The sequence below is a fragment of the Nansenia antarctica genome, assembly GCF_963989245.1.
Source record: "Nansenia antarctica genome assembly, chromosome: 4".
NCBI classification, from domain to species: Eukaryota; Metazoa; Chordata; class Actinopteri; order Argentiniformes; family Microstomatidae; genus Nansenia; species Nansenia antarctica.
The window spans coordinates 75,859,067-75,876,766 of record NC_137689.1 but is presented as its reverse complement, the minus strand read 5'-3'; the positions used below and the strand labels follow the sequence as shown (position 1 = coordinate 75,876,766).

The following is a 17,700-nucleotide window of genomic DNA, read 5'->3' as shown; positions in this document are numbered from 1 at the left end:
TATTGTTATTGCCAAGTATTTGCACGTACAGGAAATTGACTTGGTGAGGTTGGTGCATACATTCCGAGTGGAATAAACAAATATACGAATGTCACAATAAACAAAAATAAAAGCTAAAAAAACAACAGCAGCAACACCCCGGCAGCCAGGAGACGCCATCTTGGTAGGCGAGGCTCAACAGAGACAGAGAGGGAAGATGCTGGAACACCAGTACTCTGGGGTGTGTGTGTGTGTGTGTGTGTGTGTGTGTGTGTGTGTGTGTGTGTGTGTGTGTGTGTGTGTGTGTGTGTGTGTGTGTGTGTGTGCGTGCGTGCGTGCGTGCGTGCGTGCGTGCGTGCGTGCGTGCGTGCGTGCGTGCGTGCGTGCGTGCGTGCGTGCGTGCGTGCGTGCGTGCGTGCGTGCGTGCGTGCGTGCGTGCGTGCGTGCGTGCGTGCGTGCGTGCGTGCGTGCGTGCGAGCGCACTCACTGTACATGGCCTTTCCCTGAATGGTGTTCTCCCCTTGTTCTAATGGCCTTGTTCTAATGGCCTTGTGGTTCTTTTTTTTGGTTCTGTTTTTACATTGTCACTGTTGCAATACTGTTTTAATAAACTAGTCTCTCTCACTGAAACATTTGATTGATTGATTGAAAACTTTATTAGAAGATTTGCAGAAGTAGGTACATGAAAGTACATATTACATACAAGGTCAACTAATAGGATAAAAACCCAAGAAAGCCACTGGCTTATTTCAATTGGGGTCCTTGATTCTCAATTCATCGTTACATGTAAGACAGACATAAGAAAAGAACTAGTACTATCTACAAGATAATACAGACAAATAACTATTACTATCTACAAGATAAACGTACATCCATCATGGGAAGAACAATACAACAAAACATAAGGTATGTACAGCGGGTAGGACAGGTGGGGACATACACCACAGGTGGGGGCGGGGGACAAAACACAAAGTATGTACAGTGGGTAGTTCGGGTCTTTTAATCTGATTTTTGTTTTAGAGGGTCCAGTTACGGATTGCAGCCTCCTGTAAATGTTTTTTGAGAGTGGTTTTGAAGGTGGGCAGTGTTTTGCACTCCTTTAAGATTATAGGAAGGGCGTTCCACATCTTTACTGCATAGTTTGCAAACGAGTTTAACCCCTTGTTTGTGGTGCATCGCGGTTGAACGTGGTTCGTGGAGCTTCCTCTGGTGTTGTATGTGTGGACGTTGTTCACTTTTTGGAAGTATGTTGACAGGTACTTGGGTGTCTTTGTGGTGTAGCGTATCTTGAAGACCAGGCCCAGTGCAAGCTGCTGCACTCTGTCAACTACTCGTAGCCAATCAAGGCTCAAAAAATGAGCAGCGGTTAGATGTGTCCTAGGGTTGAGGCCTAGCAGAAGCCTAACCAGTTTATTTTGGGCTGTCTGGAGTCTTGTTTTATGGGCCTTTGTGGTTCTATAGTACCATGATGTTACGGCATAGTCGAAGTGACATTGAATGAGAGCTCCTGATAGGGTCCTCAGTGTGTTTTTACTGACAAGTGAGGATATCCTGTACAAGAATCTAGTTCTATGGTTCACTTTTTTGATTACTTTTGCTGCCATTTTATCTCCGGAAAGATTTGCCTCTAAGATGGAGCCCAGGTATGTAATATCCTCTTTTCTTGTGATATTAATGTTACCCACTTTTATTTTAAAATTTTCAGCCTTTCTGAGTTTAGATGGGGATCCGTATAGGATGGTTTCAGTTTTACCTAGGTGTATTGATAGTTTATTGTCAGCTAGCCAGATGCAGATTCTACTCAGTTCAGTGCTTAGCGCTTTTTCCACCTGCAATATGTCCCTGTCAGAGACCAGCAGAGCCGAGTCATCCGCGAACAGGAACAAATTGCAATTACATGCTGATGACATGTCATTCACATATATTAGGAACAGTAAAGGTCCCAATATGCTTCCTTGTGGAACGCCGCAGGTCACTGGGAGGGGGGGGGACAGTGTTCCGTTCACACTAACCACCTGTTCCCTCCCCTCTAAGTAGGATTGCATCCAGCTCACCGATGTTCTATCGAACCCAATTGCTTTCAGTTTATCTAACAAAATGTGGTGATCTACTGTGTCGAAGGCCTTCTGGAGGTCCAGCATGACCATGCCGCAGTACTTGCCCGAGTCCACCTCATGGTTGATGTGGTCGTTCAAATAGAGAAGGCATGTGTCAGTGGAATGGGATGTTCTGAATCCTGATTGAAATTCATACATCAGATTTTTTTCGCTAAGGTACCTATCAACCTGTTCATAAACTATTTTTTCCATAAGTTTCGAGATGGAATTAAGAATAGAAACAGGTCGGTAGTTGCCTGGGTCTAATTTGCTTCCTTTTTTATACAGTGGGGTTACCCTTGCTATTTTAAAGTCAAGGGGGACGTGTCCCTGTTTGATGGAGAGGTTTATTATGTGGGTGATGATTGGGGTAATGGAGGCAGCTGAGTCTTTTAGAAATCTGGCTGGAATATTGTCATGGCCCGTGGCCTTTTCTGAGTGTAGAGCGCCTAGCTTTTTAAACACCTCATCGTTTGACACCATGGAGAGTTTAAAATCATCATTGCGTACACCCAGTTTATTGTAGAACGCACGGATGTGCTCTACACCATAACGCCCTGAGTGGGGTGGTAGATTGTTAACTAATTTAGTGGCTATGGTTGTAAAGAAAGTGTTTAAGCACTTAGCCACATCCAGCTTGTCTGTAAGGAGAGAATCACCAGATTTTATGCTGATGTTTGTAGACCTGGCTTTGAGTTTTTGACTGCAACCTAGTTGGCTATTAAGTAGCTTCCAAAGGTCACGTGGTTTGTTTAAGTTTTCTTCGATTTTGTTATCGAGGTATTCTTTCTTAGCAGATTTGGTCATGGTAATTACCTGATTGCATAGTTTGTTGCATTGTTTTTTAATTTTCTCAAAGTGGGTTTTGTGATCTTCGTTTAAGTGTTTCACTAATTTTGATTTGCATTTTTGAACTTCAGAGCATTTTAGGTCTCTGACTTTCATAGCATTTAGAATGTCCGAATTCATCCATGGTTCCGATCGGGCTTTAACCCTGGTGGTTCTCATGGGGGCTATACTGTCAATAATATTTAGGAATTTGGTTTTGAAACCTAGCCATGCCTCTTCAACCTGTGTGCATTTTAGTTCATCTAACCAGTCTTGATTCTCCAGTTTATGGTTTAAGGCCTCACTAGAATAGGATTTAAGGGATCTAGTGGTTACAGTTTTATGACCGCCAGCCTTGGGTTTATGTTTTTTACGAGTGCAAAAGATCATGTAATGATCACTTAGCCCACATACAATAACCCCACTCTTGGAGATTTTGGACTCATCCGATGTTAGAATGAGATCTATGGTGGTTTGAGTAGAAATACACACCCTAGTGGGTTTGGTAATTTGTTGACGGAGACCGTGTAATTCAGAAAACCTAGTGAAGGATTTGAAAACGGATGCTTCATTTCTGAGCATGTCCGTGTTCAAATCTCCAATAAGAATCTTTTCCACACAGTCAACGTCATCCAAGCACCCCTCAAGAATATCATAGAAATCATTCTGATCGGGAGGTCTGTAGATAGTACCAACCAGCACCGGTTTTGCTTTGTTAAAGATAATTTCAACCCAAACAGATTCTAATTTGTCACGATTCAGGTCATCCCGGGTGTTAAAGATAATATCGTTGTGAATGTACATGCAGACACCACCCCCATACCTGTTTCTGTCGTTTCTGATGACTGTGTAGTTAACTATTTCAATCTCTGGGTCTTTGATGGATTCATGAAACTTGGTCTCAGAGAAGCTCAAAATGTGAACCTTGCTGTCATGGAACATTTCTCTGATTTGGTCCAGTTTAGGCACGTTGTTCACTTTTTGGAAGTATGTTGACAGGTACTTGGGTGTCTTTGTGGTGTAGCGTATCTTGAAGACCAGGCCCAGTGCAAGCTGCTGCACTCTGTCAACTACTCGTAGCCAATCAAGGCTCAAAAAAATGAGCAGCGGTTAGATGTGTCCTAGGACACATCTGAGACCTCTCTCATATTTGAAATTGAGACATTTGTGTAGCATGTAAAAAAAAATAAAAAAAACAACGTTCAATGTAGTGTGTGTATAAACGTGACTCTAGCACAGATGTGACCGTGTGACTGAAATGAACAAACAAACACACCTCGACGGTCTGGCTGCGCAGCCCCAGTGCTGCAAGGATGTCTCTGAACACAGCCACGGAGCCTCGCGGTCTGCGCAGCCGCAGTGCGGCGAGGATGTCTCTGAACACAGCCAAGGATTCGAATCGTGCGCGCCACACTCACACACACTCAACACACACAACACACACACACACACACACAACACAGCTGTTTTCATCTCGCTAAGAAGACACTGTCAAGTCAAGTCCGTTGGATGCGTGATTGTGATTGTGAACTCGACTCCACCAAGTAAGTCAAAGTTGTGTAAGTTACAGAGATGTTTACATTAGAGATGTTTACATGTTTAAAACGGCAACATGTTGTCTTTGCAGAATCAATAAGAAGTAGCTAGGTGGCTAACCCAAGCTGACGTCTAGTTTAGTTTAGTTTAGTTTATTTATTTAGCACACAAGAGATTGTGCAAGGAGGGAACGAAGCCCAGAGGCTTGTACAGAGTTCCACTCCACGTCAATGTCTATGTTTCAAATAAACATCAAGGGACACTTACTGCACGTCAATAAGAGAAAATAAGCCACAAACAAAATCATATCCATCGGGCAGAAAGGCAGGATAGCACATACAAACACACAAGACCAAAACAAAAAGCTGAAAATAGATACAAGGATAGTAAGATTAGTAAAAAAAATAAACATAGATTTCCATCTTGCCCACCTTTCAACGTGTGTCCAAACATGTCCACCTGTCTGTCTCCTGTTTCATCTGTCCACCTGTCTGTCTCCTGTTTCATTTGTCCACCTGCCTGTCTCCTGTTTCATTTGTCCACCTGTCTGTCTCCTGTTTCATTTGTCCACCTGTCTGTCTCCTGTTTCATTTGTCCACCTGTCTGTCTCCTGTTTCATTTGTCCACCTGTCTGTCTCCTGTTTCATTTGTCCTCCTGTCTGTCTCCTGTTTCATTTGTCCACCTGTCTGTCTCCTGTTTCATTTGTCCACCTGTCTCCTGTTTCATTTGTCCACCTGTCTGTCTCCTGTTTCATTTGTCCACCTGTCTGTCTCCTGTTTCATTTGTCCACCTGTCTGTCTCCTGTTTCATTTGTCCACCTGTCTGTCTCCTGTTTCATCTGTCCACCTGTCTGTCTCCTGTTTCATTTGTCCTCCTGTCTGTCTCCTGTTTCATTTGTCCACCTGTCTGTCTCCTGTTTCATTTGTCCACCTGTCTGTCTCCTGTTTCATTTGTCCACCTGTCTGTCTCCTGTTTCATTTTTCCGTCTGTCTCCTGTTTCATTTTTCCGTCTGTCTCCTGTTTAATTTGTCCACTTCTCTCCTGTTTCATTTGTCCACCTGTCTGTCTCCTGTTTCAGGAATATGAGTCATTGTGAGCTTGAGGAGATAACTCGGCACATAAACGACAGGATCTCAGCCATCAGACGGGTCTTGGAGCTGCGGGTCATTGGTAATGTCATAACTGTATATAACCCATAAGTGTATATAGACTACCTCTAAACTATACTGATGTTTACAATACTACCTCTGTACATACTGTATACTACATACTGTAGTTACCTATCACTACCTCTTGTTCTATTTATATCTTGCCCTTCTATCACTGTTTGCACGTCTGGTTAGATGCTAAACGGCATTTAGTACTTGTACGCTGCAATGGCAATAAAGTTGAATCTAATCTAATCTAATGATGAGATGCTTGATGGAGTCGCGTACTCTGGAGACCACTAGCAGGGTTGATGTTTCAGTGTGTGTTTTAGTGTGTGTTTAGTGTGTGTGTTGTGTGTGTTGTGTGAGTGGTTCCTCCAGGCTTGAGTGTGAGATTGAGCCTCGTTGTTATCCTCTTGTTATGAAGATGTAACGGGTCATTTTCACTCCTTTATTATTCAGCGAAAGATGAAGACAAGCGTGTCATCCTGAGGAAGGTTGGGAGAGACGTCCTGGCCATCGACGGGCTGCTGGACCAGTTTGAGAACCTCGTTGGCCGACAGAGAGACCAGCTGAAGTATCTAAAGGTGAGATGTTCCTCACCTGACTGAAGTATCTAAAGGTGAGATGTTCCTGTCTGACTGAAGTATCTGAAGGTGAGATGTTCCTGTCTGACTGAAGCATCTGAAGGTGAGATGTTCCTGTCTGACTGAAGTATCTAAAAGTGAGATGTTCCTCACCTGACTGAAGTATCTGAAGGTGAGATGTTCCTGTCTGACTGAAGTATCTAAAGGTGAGATGTTCCTGTCTGACTGAAGTATCTAAAGGTGAGATGTTCCTGTCTGACTGAAGTATCTAAAAGTGAGATGTTCCTCACCTGACTGAAGTATCTGAAGGTGAGATGTTCCTGTCTGACTGAAGTATCTAAAGGTGAGATGTTCCTGCCTGACTGAAGTATCTGAAGGTGAGATGTTCCTGTCTGACTGAAGTATCTAAAGGTGAGATGTTCCTGTCTGACTGAAGTATCTAAAGGTGAGATGTTCCTGTCTGACTGAAGTATCTGAAGGTGAGATGTTCCTGTCTGACTGAAGTATCTAAAGGTGAGATCTTCCTGCCTGACTGAAGCATCTGAAGGTGAGATGTTCCTGCCTGACTGAAGTATCTGAAGGTGAGATGTTCCTGTCTGACTGAAGTATCTGAAGGTGAGATGTTCCTGTCTGACTGAAGTATCTGAAGGTGAGATGTTCCTGCCTGACTGAAGTATCTGAAGGTGAGATGTTCCTGCCTGACTGAAGTATCTGAAGGTGAGATGTTCCTGTCTGACTGAAGTATCTGAAGGTGAGATGTTCCTGCCTGACTGAAGTATCTGAAGGTGAGATGTTCCTGTCTGACTGAAGTATCTGAAGGTGAGATGTTCCTCACCTGACTGAAGTATCTGAAGGTGAGATGTTCCTGCCTGACTGAAGTATCTGAAGGTGAGATGTTCCTCACCTGACTGAAGTATCTGAAGGTGAGATGTTCCTCACCTGACTGAAGCATCTAAAGGTGAGATATTCCTGTCTGACTGAAGTATCTAAAGGTGAGATGTTCCTCACCTGACTGAAGCATCTGAAGGTGAGATGTTCCTGCCTGACTGAAGCATCTAAAGGTGAGATGTTCCTGCCTGACTGAAGTATCTAAAGGTGAGATGTTCCTGCCTGACTGAGGTGAACAGCCTGGCAGATGTCAGATGCCCTCATCTGTAACATCACCTTCTATGACCCAGGGAGACGCTCCATAAACCCCTCAGGGTTTCGTGTCTTCCTCTCCTCCTCTCTAGGATGTGTTATGGTTATTGTGTGTATGAATACTTTTTTGTGCTAAATAAAAACATAAACATGTTTTACTTTATGTTTATGTGAATTCTGATGTGCTGGATAGTTCTTCTCCCCATAACTCTCTTCCACAAGACATCCGCAACATTGACTCTCTGTCCACCTTCAATATCTTCCTGCCTGAAAACCCACCTTGTTAAACTGGCGTATTTCTAACTGGTTGTTGTTTTTAAGTCTTTAGTTTTGTCTTGTTTTGTTTTTGTTTGTTTGAATTTGGTCCGCTGCTTGTTTTTAATTATGCTGTGTAAGGTGTCCTTGAGTGCTTTGAAAGGCGCCCCTAAATAACATGCATTATTATTATTATGATGATGATGATGATTATTATTATTATTCGGTTGTTAAGTGTGACGTCACGCGTGCCAGAGTACCAGTGTACTAAAGCGGTAGAATGACAGTTCAATAGTTTTTTAGACTGGGATCTATTCATACAAGGGACGCAGCACTTTCCCGTTTTTCCCATATTTGTCAGCGTCTTTGAGCCTCGGAAAAGCGCTATACAAATATAATGAATTATTATTATTACTGCGGTATTACCAAGAGAGCACCTCAGCCAACGTTGGACCCGGAAACACGTCACGACTTATTCACAACCGAATAGCACCCTTGGGGATTACTGACGATTGTTGCTCATTTGTTCCCCAGGATCTTGAGGAGTTCTTCCAGGAGGATGTCCAGGACGTGGGACACCTCAGGGACAACACGCCCACGCACATGCCCCGCAGGGGACAGACAGCCCTGACGTAAGGACACGGCAGGATTAGGAGCCTGTGTTTCTGTGTGTGTCTGTCTGTCTGTGTGTCTGTCTCTCTCTGTCTGTGTGTGTCTGTGTCTGTCTCTGTCTCTCTGTCTCTGTCTCTCTCGCTGTCTCTGTGTCTGTCTCGCTGTCTCTCTCTCTCTCTGTGTCTGTCTCTGTGTCTGTCTCTCTGTCTCTCTCTGTCTCTGTCTCTCTCTCTGTCTCTCTCTCTCTCTGTCTGTCTCTGTGTCAGGTTGGCAGTGGTGATAAACGTGTGATCCCAGTGCAGCCTCTCTGCTGTTGACAGGTCAGTGTATTATCTTCTTATCTTATGTTTCTGCCCCCTCCTCCTCGTCCCAGTGGAAGTGGCGCTGCCTCCAGTCACAACGGACCTGCAGAGGTGCAGCCGGTTGCCCAGCAACCCAGGAAGTCCCAGAAGCATCACATCAGAGAGATGGAGTTCATCACCGCGCCGGAGTACGAGAGCATCCCTCAGTGAGTCTGAACGCACGGAGAACCAACTTCTCTATTTATCCCCGAGGGAATGTCTTTCTCACAGCAACGAGATATAAAAGAGTATGGGGAGGATAAAAAGACACATAATAGATCATGAATAAAAATAGGGAATGAATAGAATGGAAATAGGGAATGAATAGATAAGGAAAAAGTAGTCCACAAAAACACATAAATGGGAAAAAAAGGGGATAGAGAGGTAAATGGACTGCACTTATATAGCTATGCCTTTTAGCCAAAGCGCTTTACAACGGCCTCTCATTCACACACCAATGGCGGCCAAGCTACCATGCAAGGCGCCGGCCCGCTCACTGGGAGCAATTTTGGGGTTCAGTGTCTTGCCCAAGGACACCTCGACATGTGGCCAGCTGGGGTTCGAACCGCCGATTTCTGATTTACAACAGCTAGTAATAGACATGTTTTCTAAAGATGACAACAATATTCCGTCTAGAAGCTTTTCACCATCAGATATTAGTGAGTTGTTTGTCCGAGTTTTCTGCCTGTAGTGACTTTTGCTGTGATATGATTGGACAATTTCTATTTTGGGCCGTGGCTTAGCGACAGGTCCATTGGACGAGTGACAAGTTGTAGGAGACAAATAAGACAGGATACAATTTAGCATTACAGGTAGTGGAAGTAGTGTTGTAAGACATCCCCTTTCTCTCTCTCTTTCCACCCACACACACACACACACACACACGCACACACACACACACCCTTCCCTCAGGTACATGAAGGGGCGTATAACGTACGAGCAGCTGAACGGCGTGGTTTGCAGTCTAAACCAGGCGGTCCAGGGGAAGTACCGCATCCTCCACCAGGGGGCCCGGACCCTGAGCAGCTCCTCCAGAACGCTGCGGCAGCGCTTCAAAGACCAGGAGAACAAGGACACCAAAGGTCTGTCGCTCTGTCCTCTGCTCAGGGCTGTAGGTCTGTCCTCTGCTCAGGGCTGTAGGTCTGTCCTCTGCTCAGGGCTGTAGGTCTGTCCTCTGCTCAGGGCTGTAGGTCTGTCCTCTGCTCAGGGCTGTAGGTCTGTCCTCTGCTCAGGGCTGTAGGTCTGTCCTCTCCTGAGGTCTGTAGGTCTCTGCTCTGCTCAGGTCTGTCCTCTCCTGAGGTCTGTCCTCTCCTGAGGTCTGTCCTCTCCTGAGGTCTGTCCTCTCCTGAGGTCTGTCCTCTCCTGAGGTCTGTCCTCTCCTGAGGTCTGTCCTCTCCTGCGGTCTGTCCTCTGCTGAGGCAGCACTCTTCTTTCTTTCTTTTTTTTTATATTATGTGTTATATTATTTTTAAAAAGTAATGGTAAAAATGGACTGACTTGGACTGTATAGTGCCTTATTCCAAAGCGCTTTACAACGGCCTCTCATTCACCCATTCACACACACATTCACACACCCATGGCGGCCAAGCTACCATGCAAGGCGCAATTTGGGGTTCAGTGTCTTGCCCAAGGACACCTCGACATGTAGCCAGCTGGGGCTTGAACCGCAGACCTTGCGATCATTAGCCCCTTGAAGCAACACTCTGGATAACGCAGGGCTCCTTGGCTTGTGTATCACACAGCAGCAGCAGGGTTTGATCGTAGAGTTTCCTCCTAATCAGTTCTGGTTTTCAGCTGGTTCCTTGCCTTTCCTTGCTGTGGTGCTCTGCTTTTTCTTAGTGTGTTCAATACTTTTGTCCTGTGTCATTCCACTTAATTACGCATAACTTTATTTACATATGGACTTTAATGTTTAGATTTTTTTGTCTGGGTTGTTTGAGTTAATACCAAAGTCTGGTGCATGTTTACTGGACGATACGTATTTCCCCCACTGTACATTGCTGCAGACGGTAGATATGGGTGGAATCATTCAGTTAATAATGTGTAGAGACTGTGGAATCATTCAGTTAATAATGTGTAGAGACTGTGGAATCATTCAGTTAATAATGTGTAGAGACTGTGGAATCATTCAGTTAATAATGTGTAGAGACTGTGGAATCATTCAGTTAATAATGTGTAGAGACTGTGGAATCATTCAGTTAATAATGTGTAGAGACTGTGGAATCATTCAGTTAATAATGTGTAGAGACTGTGGAATCATTCAGTTAATAATGTGTAGAGACTGTGGAATCATTCAGTTAATAATGTGTAGAGACTGTGGAATCATTCAGTTAATAATGTGTAGAGACTGTGGAATCATTCAGTTAATAATGTGTAGAGACTGTGGAATCATTCAGTTAATAATGTGTAGAGACTGTGGAATCATTCAGTTAATAATGTGTAGAGACTGTGGAATCATTCAGTTAATAATGTGTAGAGACTGTGGAATCATTCAGTTAATAATGTGTAGAGACTGTGGAATCATTCAGTTAATAATGTGTAGAGACTGTGGAATCATTCAGTTAATAATGTGTAGAGACTGTGGAATCATTCAGTTAATAATGTGTAGAGACTGTGGAATCATTCAGTTAATAATGTGTAGAGACTGTGGAATCATTCAGTTAATAATGTGTAGAGACTGTGGAATCATTCAGTTAATAATGTGTAGAGACTGTGGAATCATTCAGTTAATAATGTGTAGAGACTGTGGAATCATTCAGTTAATAATGTGTAGAGACTGTGGAATCATTCAGTTAATAATGTGTAGAGACTGTGGAATCATTCAGTTAATAATGTGTAGAGACTGTGGAATCATTCAGTTAATAATGTGTAGAGACTGTGGAATCATTCAGTTAATAATGTGTAGAGACTGTGGAATCATTCAGTTAATAATGTGTAGAGACTGTGGAATCATTCAGTTAATAATGTGTAGAGACTGTGGAATCATTCAGTTAATAATGTGTAGAGACTGTGGAATCATTCAGTTAATAATGTGTAGAGACTGTGGAATCATTCAGTTAATAATGTGTAGAGACTGTGGAATCATTCAGTTAATAATGTGTAGAGACTGTGGAATCATTCAGTTAATAATGTGTAGAGACTGTGGAATCATTCAGTTAATAATGTGTAGAGACTGTGGAATCATTCAGTTAATAATGTGTAGAGACTGTGGAATCATTCAGTTAATAATGTGTAGAGACTGTGGAATCATTCAGTTAATAATGTGTAGAGACTGTGGAATCATTCAGTTAATAATGTGTAGAGACTGTGGAATCATTCAGTTAATAATGTGTAGAGACTGTGGAATCATTCAGTTAATAATGTGTAGAGACTGTGGAATCATTCAGTTAATAATGTGTAGAGACTGTGGAATCATTCAGTTAATAATGTGTAGAGACTGTGGAATCATTCAGTTAATAATGTGTAGAGACTGTGGAATCATTCAGTTAATAATGTGTAGAGACTGTGGAATCATTCAGTTAATAATGTGTAGAGACTGTGGAATCATTCAGTTAATAATGTGTAGAGACTGTGGAATCATTCAGTTAATAATGTGTAGAGACTGTGGAATCATTCAGTTAATAATGTGTAGAGACTGTGGAATCATTCAGTTAATAATGTGTAGAGACTGTGGAATCATTCAGTTAATAATGTGTAGAGACTGTGGAATCATTCAGTTAATAATGTGTAGAGACTGTGGAATCATTCAGTTAATAATGTGTAGAGACTGTGGAAGTTGTGGAATAAAGTTCTTGAAGGTCGACTCTGATGTCCTGTCACAGGCTGTGCAAACAGAGCAGCTTTCTGAGAAACAACCAAATGCAGAATCTAACCTAATCCAGTCTAATCTAACCTAATCTAACCTAATCTCTTGTTGTGGCTTGTCTCTGGCGCCCCCTACAGGTCAGTTCTTTGTGGTGGAGGCGGACATCGTGGAGTTCACCCAGACCAAGGTGGACAAGCGCTTCCAGGGGATGATGAACATGCTGCGCCACTGCCAGAGGCTGAGGGAGCTGAGGGGGGGGCGCATCACACGCTACGTCCTGCTGTGAAGGGCGGGGGGGGTGTTGGGGAGGGGGGTGTGTGTGTGTATGTGGACAGTAACAGGACAGCTGGACACGATGCAGAGGGATGGAGGGAGGGGGAGGGATGGAGGGAAAGGGAGGGATGGAGGGAAAGGGATGGAGGGAGAATGGCGGAGTGGGAGGGATGGAGGGGGGAGAGGTTTTGAAGAAAGTGCGCCTTCTATGGACAGTGGTTGTGGCTTTCAAGAACAGCACTTTCACCTGTCTGGAAGGTGTAACAGGTATTTCATCTGTCTGGTAGGTGTACACAGGTATTTCTGTGGGATTTGTTGGGGAAATCATTTGAACACAAGTGTGTCATGTGACACAGCTTTTAATTCAAACTAGATAACTGAATATTTTGTGACGATGAAGTTGAGTGTCTCTAGCCTGTGTACTGTATGTGGTGAATAAAGACTATAAGTTGTTTTTGCTAAACATTGATTGAGACTCATGGAATGATAGTATATGAACAATGTCTAGGCCTGTTCGTTCGTAAATTCACTCTGAGAGCGCCGGAGCGCACACTGCTGGGTTCAACCAACGTCATAGAGGGACCGAGTAATTTGATTGATGGACATGAGTGCTGATCAGATTTCCAGAGCGAATTTACGAACGCAGCCAAGGTTGGATCCTCCGGGTCCAACAGAGTTCTGTTCTGTTCCATTTCCTGTTCTACTGTTCTGCCATTTTGGGGCGGCTGTGGTTCAGGAGGTAGAGCCAGCGTCTAATGATCGCAAGGTCGGCATGTTGGCAGTTCGAACCCCGGCTGACCCCAAATTGCTCCCAATGAGCGGGCTGGCGTCTTGCATGGAAGCTTGTTGCCATTGGTGTGTGAATGTGTGTGAATGGGTGAATGAGAGGCCGTTGTAAAGCGCTTTGGAATAAGATGCTATATAAGGCAGTCCATTTACCATTCACCATCCCCTGTCATCCAGTCTGAAGCAGCGTACAGGTCATCCAGTCTGAAGCAGCGTACAGATCATCCAGTCTGAAGCAGCGTACAGGTCATCCAGTCTGAAGCAGCGTACAGGTCATCCAGTCTGAAGCAGCGTACAGGTCATCCAGTCTGAAGCAGCGTACAGGTCATCCAGTCTGAAGCAGCGTACAGGTCATCCAGTCTGAAGCAGCATACAGGTCATCCAGTCTGAAGCAGCGTACAGGTCATCCAGTCTGAAGCAGCGTACAGATCATCCAGTCTGAAGCAGCGTACAGGTCATCCAGTCTGAAGCAGCGTACAGGTCATCCTGTCTGAAGCAGCGTACAGGTCATCCAGTCTGAAGCAGCGTACAGGTCATCCAGTCTGAAGCAGCGTACAGGGCCCTATTCCACGAAGCTCGATAAAGTTCTAAGCCTCGATAAAGTTCTTAGCCTCGAAAATGTTAGCTTGCGTTCGGTGCCATCAATGTGGCTCAAATAATTCGCTGCTTGGTTGAGCTCCTTCTGAGTCAGATGTAATTAGCCTGGTCGCGAGCAGGCTAAAACACAGGCTATGGTAAGACGCGCGTCAAAAAAGCCTCACAGGCGGAAACTAAACCCCGAACGACAGTTCCTCCCTAGGAAATATTAGTTCCCACTTCACACGAGATAGATAGATAGATTGGTTGACTGTGTGATAGATAGATAATTTGATCATTTGAAAGTGTGATCGATAACTTGATATTTTGATTGTGTGATAGATAACTTGATATTTTGAAAGTGTGATAGATAGATAGATCGATGGATACATAAATTAAAAAGTGTAAAAAATAAAATAAAATGAATAGGTATGTCTATCAACTTGCATTGCTGTCATCACAGTGGTCTGGCTGGCGTAGTGGTTAAGGCAGTCGGTTGGGGTTCCAAAGGTTGCGAGTTTGAGACTTGACTAAGTTTTTTTTTTTAAATGTTTTTACATTTAACCGAAGATTTCATGCAAAGGCTTCCAACACCATTGTAATCGTGTCAGTTCTTGTAAATTAGCCTGCACCATAATTTTATAGCCTACATACTTTTTTAGATGAGATTTTAGATTAGATTCAGACAACGAAATGCAGTAAAAAGTGCGTCTGAAGAGGGATTTGAACCACCGATATAAAATGACGAATAAATCCTGTGGCAGCGGTCGATACCACTAGGCCATTGTGGCGATATGACGGTTTGTAGCCTGCTGCGGATATCACCACAGTAGTAATATTCATTTATTAAAATATGAACATATAACAATAACTGGGGCTAGTATGACCTACGCATTTAATCGGTCAGCAATTTCTTGCCAAACCATTTCCCTCGCCTTGTTAATTGCGGCAGTATTGCACTATTTTACATCTTATTTTTCCGTCTTCATAAAAATCAATAATTCGGAATGCTGCGCAAATGTAGTACCCCTGCAGAGTGGAGTATCTTCATTTCGACAGATCGACACTTCAGGGCTTTTTATGTGTTCACAGAAGACAGGCTTACAAATCTTCGATATGGGCGCGTGCACGCAGACATAAAGAGCCCCGAAGAGTCGATCTGTCGAAATGAAGATACTCCACTCTGCAGGGGTCCTACATTTGCGCAGCATTCCGAATTATTGATCTTTATGAAGACGGAAAAATAAGATGTAAAATAGTGCAATACTGCCGCAATTAACAAGGCGAGGGAAATGGTTTGGCAAGAAATTGCTGACCGATTAAATGCGTAGGTCATACTAGCCCCAGTTATTGTTATATGTTCATATTTTAATAAATGAATATTTACTACTGTGGTGATATCAGCAGCAGGCTACAAACCGTCATATCGTCACAATGGCCTAGTGGTACCGACCACTGCCATGGTATTTATTCGTCATTTTTAGACGGTGGTTCGAATCCCTCTTCGGACACACTTTTTACCGCATTTCGTTGTCTGAATCTAATCTAAAATCTCATCTAAAAAAGTATGTAGGCTATAAAATTATGGTGCAGGCTAATTTACAAGAACTGACACGATTACAATGGTGTTTAAGCCTTTGCATGAAGGCTTCGGTTAAATGTAAAAAAAATAAATAAATAACGTAGTCAAGTCTCGAACACACAACCTTTGGAACTCTAGCTGGCTGCCTTAACCACTGCGCCAGCCAGACCGCTGTGATGACAGCAATGCAAGTTGAAACAATTACCGTTGTTTTTTTTTACACTCTTTTATTTATTGCAGGGCTTAAAGTTCTCCGGCACGGTGCCGGATTTCCGGCGCGGGGGAATTTTGAGCAATAAAATAAAAAATAAAAACATGCTATTTGCATCGTAATTTAAAGAGTCATCTTCAGCAAAGAGACAGTTCCGCCTACCAATGGTATCACATTGCTCAAGCCAACCAACGACTTCTAGCCAATCGGAGGCAGAGTAGTGGGGCGGGCCTTAAGAAGTTTGAATGAGTGTAATGTTAGCTTGTAGAGACGTTCGCTTTTAGCAGCCCGCTATCTCGCTAACTTTAGTAAGAGTCTATTAAAATGGAAGCCAAGTTTCTTAAACATGGCGAAGACACAGCTATACTAGAACGAGGAGTAAGGAATAAATGGCGCTGGGCATGGATAGAGGAGAGTAGTGACGGGAAGCCTTATGGGACGTGGTGCCTCAAACTGAGGGAGCCGGGTGCTTGTTTCTGTACGCCGTGCTCAAAGAAACTCGTCTACGGCAGTATATATATACATATATATCGTATAGTATAAAGTATAGTAGTGGGAAAAAGGTTATTGCTCGACATGCCTCAGATCCCGGTCACCAAGCTTCGGTTCGAGCGCTTGCTCATACAACAACCTTGCCGGGAGCGACGGCGACAGGTAGCCTACCACTTCATCTTCAATGACCGACCGTGTTTGCGAGCAAAAGATCCGAGTGTGCGCGTTTATAGCTGAACATGATCTGTCTTTCACAATGGCTCAGCCACTCGTCGATTTGTGCAAGAAGCTATCAGAAGACAGAAATGCACTGACAAAGCTGTCCGTTTCCAATAAGCACGCCAGTTATTTAAACACACATGGCCTTTGTCCCGGAATTGAAAAAACGGCTGTGTGAAAAGCTTAAAAAAAGCAACGTTTTCAATGAATATCAACGAAGCTACTAATCTTAACATGGACAAAATCCTCAATGTCCTTGTTCGATTTTTTGATGATGATCTGGCCAAAGTAACAACACAACACCTAGTCAGCAGGAAAGTAAACATCGCCAACTCGTCAGCCCTCGTGCATGACTGGTCACTAGTCATCAGTATTCTACTTGATGGAGATCTATTGATCTATTGTTTTAGTGATAGTGGCTTAATAAGTGATGCAATCAGTTTGGCCTTAAGTGATTTAATCAGTTTGTGACCCCCCTCCCCAAGAAAAAGTTTCAGGCACAGGATTTTTCCCCTCTTTAAGCCCTGTTATTGATCTATCGATCTATCTATCACACTTTCAAAATATCAAGTTATCTATCACACAATCAAACTATCTATCGATCGATCACGCTTTCAAAATATAAAATTATCTATCTATGACACAGTCAACCAATCTATCTATCTATCTCGTGTGAAGTGGGAACTAATATTTCCTAAAAGAGGAACTGTTGTTCGGGATGTAGTTTCCGCCTGTGAGGCTTTTTTGACGCACGTATTACTTTAGCCAGTGTTTTAGCCTGCTCGTGACCAGGCTAATTATATCTGACTCAGAAGGAGCTCAACCAAGCAGCGAATTATTTGAGCCACATTGATGGAACCGAAGCTAACATTATCGAGGCTTAGAACTTTATCGAGGCTTAGAAGATAATCTCGCTTAGTGGAACAGGGCCCTGTTCACAGGCATACAAAGTAAAGTAAAGTAAAGTAAAGTAAAGCTTTATTTATATAGCGCCTTTCGTACATGAAATGCAACTCAAAGCGCTTTACAATAGAACATAACACAACCAAAGATTACAAAACGAAGAAAAGGGGGGAGGGGGAAACGAGACACAACAGCAGGGGAGGGGTGGGGGAAGGGAGGGGAGGGAGGGGTTACATCACCCTCTGTAGAACATCTTCTATCTAATCGGCGCACTGTGCTAAAATGCAATGCAAACAAAACAACACAGGACAGACAGCAGTGCAGTGATGC

At 43.5% G+C, this 17,700-nt stretch overlaps 1 protein-coding gene across 1 annotated transcript; it reads left to right on the top strand.

The window, feature by feature from the left end:
- Positions 1–5,522: 5,522 nt before the first annotated feature.
- On the top strand, positions 5,523–12,614 carry ska1 (spindle and kinetochore associated complex subunit 1; the record flags this gene model as incomplete). Its single annotated transcript, XM_080528580.1, has 6 exons — positions 5,523–5,610; positions 6,051–6,175; positions 8,105–8,202; positions 8,556–8,690; positions 9,436–9,605; positions 12,466–12,614. 6 exons carry the CDS (start codon positions 5,523–5,525, stop codon positions 12,612–12,614), a joined length of 765 nt encoding a protein of 254 aa, XP_080384706.1.
- Positions 12,615–17,700: the final 5,086 nt, after the last annotated feature.